Source organism: Peromyscus leucopus, unplaced genomic scaffold (assembly GCF_004664715.2).
Source record: "Peromyscus leucopus breed LL Stock unplaced genomic scaffold, UCI_PerLeu_2.1 scaffold_170, whole genome shotgun sequence".
NCBI classification, from domain to species: Eukaryota; Metazoa; Chordata; class Mammalia; order Rodentia; family Cricetidae; genus Peromyscus; species Peromyscus leucopus.
In genome coordinates this window covers 11,534-18,369 of record NW_023504886.1, presented here as the reverse complement: position 1 = coordinate 18,369, position 6,836 = coordinate 11,534, and the positions used below count along the sequence as shown (strand labels likewise).

Sequence of the window (6,836 nt, the reverse complement as noted above, 5' to 3'; positions counted from 1 at the left end):
AAGACTTTTGTGACATGCAAAGGCTTTATCACAATGATTACATTGATAGGGTTTCTCTCCAGTATGTGTTCTTTTGTGCATTTGAAAAGTATGGTGATAAGCAAAGGTTTTACCACACTGATTACATTCATAGGGTTTCTCTCCAGTATGTGTTCTTTCATTCTTTTGAAGACTGCTTTAGCATACAAAGGCTTTACCACATTTATTGCGTTCATAAGGTTTCTCTCCAGTATGTGTTCTTTTATGCATTTGAAGAGTATTATGACGAGCAAAAGCTTTACCACATTGATTACATTCATAGGGTTTTTCTCCAGTATGTGTTCTTCTATGCATTTGAAGATGACTGTGATATGCAAAGGCTTTACCACACTGATTACATTCATAGGGTTTCTCTACAGTATGTGTTCTTCTATGCAATTGAAGATGACTTTGATGTGCAAAGGCTTCACCACATTGATTACATTCATAGGGTTTCTCTCCAGTATGTGTTTTTTATGCATTTGAAGGGTACTGTGACGTGAAAAATCTTTAGAACACTGATTACATTTATAGGGTTTCTCTTCCAAATGTGTTCATTTATGCCTTTGAAGATGACTATGATGTGCAAAGGCTTTACCACACTGATTGCATTCATAGGGTTTCTCTTCCAAATGTGTTCTTTTATGCCTTTGAAGATGACTATGATGTGCAAAGGCTTTACCACACTGATTGCATTCAAAGGGTTTCTCTCCAGTATGGGTTCTTTTATGCCTTTGAAGAATACTGTGATAAGCAAAGGCTTTCCCACACTGAATACATTCATAGGGTTTCTCTACAGTATGTGTTCTTCTATGCAATTGAAGATGACTTTGATGTGCAAAGGCTTCAACCACACCGATTACATTCATAGGGTTTCTCTCCAGTATGGGTTCTTTTATGACTTTGAATAATATTGTGATGAGCAAAGGCTTTCCCACACTGAATACATTCATAGGGTTTCTCTCCAGTATGTGTTCTTTTATGCCTTTGAAGAATACTGTGATGAGCAAAGGCTTTACCACACTGATTACATTCATAAGGTTTCTGTCCAGTATGTGTTTGTTGGTGACTGTGAAGATGACTGTCATATGCAAAAGCTTTATCATATTGAGAATATACAGAAGGTTTCCCTCCAGTTTGGCTTCTTTCATGCCTGCAAGGATAATTGGCACATGTAAAAGCTTTACCACATTCAATACACTATTGAGTCTTTATATGTGTATTAATTTTACTATTTTGTCTAATTGTAAAAAGGAATCAGATCTTATGGTTTTATCACTGTGTTTACACTTATGTTGTTCTGCATCTTTGAAGATTCCTGTGAGGGTAAGATCCTTTATTACATGGTTCACATTTGCAGAATTTTTTCTATATGAGATTCTTCACATATTTGAATAGAACTGGAAATAGTCAGAGCTTTACCACCCTTATTGCATTAATAAATTTTCTTATACTGTGAGTCACACTACATTTTCTAAGTGACTAGGACTATATTTACACAGTCCTAGAACTCATAGGTCTTTTCTGCCCTCTGAGTTTGTTGATATATTAATAATGAAACTGGAAAACCAATTACTTGTCTACTTGAAACAAAAATTTACTCAACATGGGGTCAGCTACATAGATTCTAATTTTTCAGAGAGAGAGGTATGTTACACATTTCCATATCCCTATGCTTATATGGCTTGTATCCAGAGGAATATATGATATACCAGAGGAAGAATATCAAATAAAAGCTTTCCACAGTGAATTCAGTTTGACTTTCTGCTCCTCATGGATTTGTGGTATAAGGATTAAAGTTTCTCCATAACAACTGCCCCTTTACTGTTGACTCTAACTACTCCTCTCACTAAACTTAGCAAAGTCACAACACATATATGAGAAATACTAGCTTTACTTTGGATTATTTGCTTATTAGAAGGTTTTGGAGATATACTTATCACCTCTCTAGTGTGAATAATTTTTGTAATATGAGTAGCATGGAATAAATGGATTGACAGTTCTACAGCACAGCCCTCATGATGCTATGATTCAAATGTTGATATCTGTTAAGGCACTGTGTCCTTGTCTTCTTTCTTGAAAGAATGCCTTGCAAATGCAATTCACCTACCTGAAATTGAGCAATGTGGTTTTGTGAACACTTAATAAGCTGTGCTTACTGACACTGTTGCTTTTGTTTAAAACTTCCAGGACACATTACAATTTCTTCGGAGGCATATTTGTATCACCATGCACATGAAAATTACCTTTCATGTCTTCTAGAACTTTGACAATGTTTTTCAATATTATGATCTTCCCAAATATGTCCTAAAATATAGTACCAGAAAATGTATGTTGCATTATTAAAAACTGTACAATATTTTAGCTACTATCCTCAGTGAACCTTAGAACCATGCCTGATTTATTCAATCAAATTACAGAAGAACATCAATAATCAAGGAACAGTTGTCCCCTTATTTTAAAATATGAAGGAAAATTTAGTCTTACCTATAGTAGTGAGGTTTTTGTAAGTCTCCAGCATCATATCTTTATAGAGATTCTTCTGGGAAGGATCCAGCAATGTCCACTCTTCCCAACTGAAGTCAACATGCACATCATCATAGGTCACTGCATTCTAAAATATTCCATATATGTGTACAAGAGAAAGCATGATAATGATAACAGTGTAAATGTATACTTCTTTGACAATATAGTCAAATAATTCTGGTGCTCTCCATCTTACTTCATGACATAGACATTATAATGTAATCACCAAGTCACTTTAAAAGAAAACTGAACAGGAAGTTCACCTCTGTCATCTCTGTACCCTTTGAAAAGAATATTACCTTGAAAGAGAAATGCCTAATAACAAATATAGAAAGACAAGTAAAAAGATCAACAGTACAGAGAAATTTCATGAACAATTACTATCTGTGAAAAAAGAAAATAAGATGGACAAACTGAGTGTATTGGCTCATGCCTTTAACCCCAGCACTCAGAAGGCAGAGGCAGGTATATCTGCCTTTGAGTTGAATGCCAGCCTAGTCTATGCAATTAGGTCCAGTACAGCCAGAATTACATATTAAGACCCTATCTTCCATGCAAAAATCAGTCAAACAAACAAAAAAGAAAGAAAGAACTCAGAGGTTTTCACTGAATTTCCCACAATGAATTATGCATTCATTCAAGTTCTGTATTCATCTTCCAGAAACCTAAAATGTCTCAATTCTTACTGTAACATCAATAAGATTTTACTAAAAGGCACGGTGTGTTTAAAATAGGCAGATGAAAACATTAGCAATATAAAAGTTGATCATAAATAATCAATACAGGACAGGAGAGAGAGCTCAGTATTAGAAAGCTCTTGCTAGTATTGCATATAGGTGGGCTCAATTGCCAGTACTTACATGGAAGATCACAACTATTCATTATTCCAAGTTCATGGTTTCTAAGACCATCTTTTGATCACTGTGAGGACCAGGTATTCACATGGTGCATATCCATGCATACAGGTAAAATACTAATATTCATTTAAAAATTCAAAACCAACACAACAGGTATGAAGAACTTTATGCACCTGCAACCCAATGACTCAGAAGGCTCAGGCAGTATTAATGTCACAAATATATGTCATCCTGGGAAACAGAATGAACCCTCTGCCAAATTTTGAAATCCAAAATATGGGTGAAGCCCAGTACATCATATGTCTGACATGTATAAAAACCTACATTCCAGGCCCATCATGCTATAATATATTTTTTTAAAAGCCAGGAATGTTGGTCCACTGTTAATCCCAGGACTTGGGATCCACAGTCAAGGGATCTCAAGTTTGAGGCCAGCCTGGTATACAGAGTTGTACTTTCAGGACAGCCAGGTCGACACAGACAAAAATAAAATAAAATAAAATAAAATAAAATAAAATAAAATAAAATAAAATAAAATAAAATACTTAAAATAGCAGGCTAACCAATTGCATTAGCACTGAATGACTACTATATCTTATGTGATTTAGAGATAGTCTATAATGGTGGTAAAGGCATGACAACACAATAAGGAAGTTGGCTGATTAGTTTTGAACACAACACAGTAGATACAAAGAACAGGAAATGGATTGAGGCTGTAGAGACTCATATCATACCCCCAATGAGGAATTTCATCCAGAAAGTCTCCTCCTACTAAAGGTTTTACAAGCAATCAAAAGAAAGCCACCAAGGAGAGACATATGTTCAAATACATCATCCTATCTGGGAGGTTTTTTATTCAATCAACTACATTCTGACCTAGGTCACTATAGGCTCATTGTCATCCATGAAGAAAATGTTTTTAGTCACTTCAATGATCCTCATTGTCTGCAATAGCCCTTACACTGTTCAAATGTCCAAAGTATCTTCTGATGCTCAAGACAATCTCTTCACAGTAACATATTGTAAAATAAGAAAACAAGTTACATCTTTTCAACATACAATGGCACAGAATACCATTCACATTTCAAAAGAGATAAATGAAGACATCATGAGGGAAGACTAGACCAAGGCAAGACAGAAGCACAGCAAGACAAATATCAAATCCTATATCTCTGTCTGTGAGGCATGGAGCTTCAGTTTCAGAAGGCTTAGATGGCCCTATCCCTACAACTCATATATCTCTTTCTTTGCTTATTTCTATTCCCTATATGCAATTAGTTCTTCATGGAAGGTATCTCATAGCTTAGGTATCTCAACATCTTGTAGTCTCAAAATGCAACCAGGCTGTTGTGGAACTTGATTTTAAGATGTGTTATATTTTTTTATACTGTGAAATTTTTGTTTTAATGATGCAAAAATGTGTTGCATTCTTTCATGTTACATTTGTTTAATGCTGTGAAGCTGTGATACTTCTAAAGTCTGTCTAAAATACTGGATTGGTCTAATAAAGAGTTGAATTGCCAATAGCTTTGCAGAAAAGGATAGATGGGGATAGCAGGCAGAGAGAATAAATGGGGAGAGAAATCATGGAGGAAAAAAGAAGGGAGGAGCAAGAAAAGGAGAGGACACCAGGGGCCAGCCACCCAGCTATACATCAAGCCACAGAGTAAGAAAATAAGATAGACAAACTGGGTGTATTGGCTCATGGCTTTAACCCCAGCACTCAGAAGACAGAGGCAGATATATCTGCCTTTGAGTTGAATGCCAGCCTAGTCTATGCAATTAGGTCCAGTACAGCCAGAAGTAAAGAAAGGTATACAGAATAGAGGAAGGTAAAAGCCCAGAGGCAAAAGGTAGATGGGATAATTTAAGAAAAGCTGGTTAGAAACAAGCCAAGTTAAGGCCAGGCATTGATAATAAAGTACAAGCCTTTATGTGTGATTAATTTAAGAGTTGTATGGCAGACCCCCAAAGAGAAAAACAAAACAAAATAAAACAACAACAACAAAAAACCCATCCAACAACACCAAGCTTCAATCTTCATAGCTTCATGCAATGAAATCTCGTAGTCCCCTCACTGGGTTTCAGACTCTGCCAAACTTAGATGCCGGCAACAAGAGTGACCTGTAACCACAAACTAAGATATTATGACCTAAAATTTTGATCCTTTCTTGTTTCAAAAATGAGTATATGATGAGTGATTCTGCAAAGTTTGATTTCTTTTGTTGTTGTTGTTGTTTAAACAAGGAAACAAAAACTAGCACTCATCACTTTTCAGACAATACACAATTATTCAAAATTAACTATTACTGGGAGGGGGCATACCAATGGGCCTTGTCTCACATGAGTGTATGTGGATAGATGCAGGGCATTTGTCATTATTGCAGAAACGAATTTAAATTTTTAATCTTTAGTTTGATTTAAACATTGCTTTTAGTATGAGGATAACACCAGCTGTGCAGAAAGGGCTCTGGAGAGGAGCTCATAGCAGCACACACCTGCGGCTCTTCTTCGGTTCTGGAGGCTCCATGGCAGCCAAAATTGCTTCATCAAACACATTCTTTAGGCCTTTCTGTGTGAGGGCGGAGCACTCCACATACTTGACCATCTTCAGATCCTGGGCCAGCTTTTCGGCAGTCTCTGGAGTGATAGGCTTCTGTTTGTTCTTGGCAAATTTCTCAATAATAGAGGGGTCATCTCTGAGATCAATTTGGGTCCCAACAAGCAAGAAAGGAGTCTTTGGACAGTGGTGATTTATCTCAGGCACCCACTTTTCTTTCACATTTTCAAATGAGGATGGAGAAACCACTGAAAAACATACTAGAAAAACATCTGTTAGTGGGTAACTCAGCGGTTGTAGTCTGTCATAATCCTCCTGCCCTGCAGTATCAAAAAGTCCAAGAGTATATGGCTCTCCACCAATCATAACTGTGACTGCATAGTTGTCGAAAACAGTTGGTACATATTCCGATGGAAATTTGTTTGTTGTGTAGGATATTAGAAGACATGTTTTACCAACAGCCCCATTGCCGACAACAACACACTTAATTGTCTGCATTGCGGAAATAGTTTTGTATCCACTTTTAATATTTCAAATTAGATGTTGACCTTAGCTTCTCCGCTGGGGTGTTGGCAGCACTCAAAGTTTGATTTCTTAATTGGAATGGACACTAACACACTTGGACCACAGGTGCAGCAGGTTTTATATGAAGTTGCTTCCTGGAACTAGGAATCACTTAGCTTACTCCTTCCATAAACTGAAGGTTTAACTGGATGGAGTCTTATCCATAGGTCACCGTGATAGGCTTCCATTCCTTAGCAAAGGGCTTCTCTATAATGGTGATAAACTCCTTGAAAGTTCCTGCCTGTTTCAGTGCTTGACTGCCATCTGAATCTACCTTTTAGTTGTCATTTATTTCTGCCCCACTTGTTTAC

At 36.7% G+C, this 6,836-nt stretch overlaps 2 protein-coding genes across 2 annotated transcripts; both read right to left on the bottom strand.

The window, feature by feature from the left end:
- Positions 1 to 969: 969 nt before the first annotated feature.
- LOC114691392 (zinc finger protein 431-like) lies at positions 970 to 3,278 on the bottom strand (the record flags this gene model as incomplete). The annotated part of the gene is made up of 3 exons (XM_037201857.1): positions 2,506 to 3,278; positions 2,265 to 2,325; positions 970 to 1,171 (listed from the first exon to the last, which is right to left on the bottom strand). Coding segments are annotated over exons 1-3 (300 nt in total), but the record flags the coding sequence as incomplete, so codon positions are not given.
- Positions 3,279 to 5,638: 2,360 nt separating this feature from the next.
- On the bottom strand, positions 5,639 to 6,535 carry LOC114691309 (cell division control protein 42 homolog). Its single transcript, XM_037201856.1, has one exon. The coding sequence runs from the start codon at positions 6,457 to 6,459 to the stop codon at positions 5,884 to 5,886; it is 576 nt and encodes a 191-aa protein (XP_037057751.1). The 5' UTR covers positions 6,460 to 6,535; the 3' UTR covers positions 5,639 to 5,883.
- Positions 6,536 to 6,836: the final 301 nt, after the last annotated feature.

Bases quoted from the DNA above. Each gene is read 5' to 3' on its own strand.
- LOC114691309 (XM_037201856.1), bottom strand. From the start codon at position 6,459: ATGCAGACAATTAAGTGTGTTGTTGTCGGCAATGGGGCTGTTGGTAAA.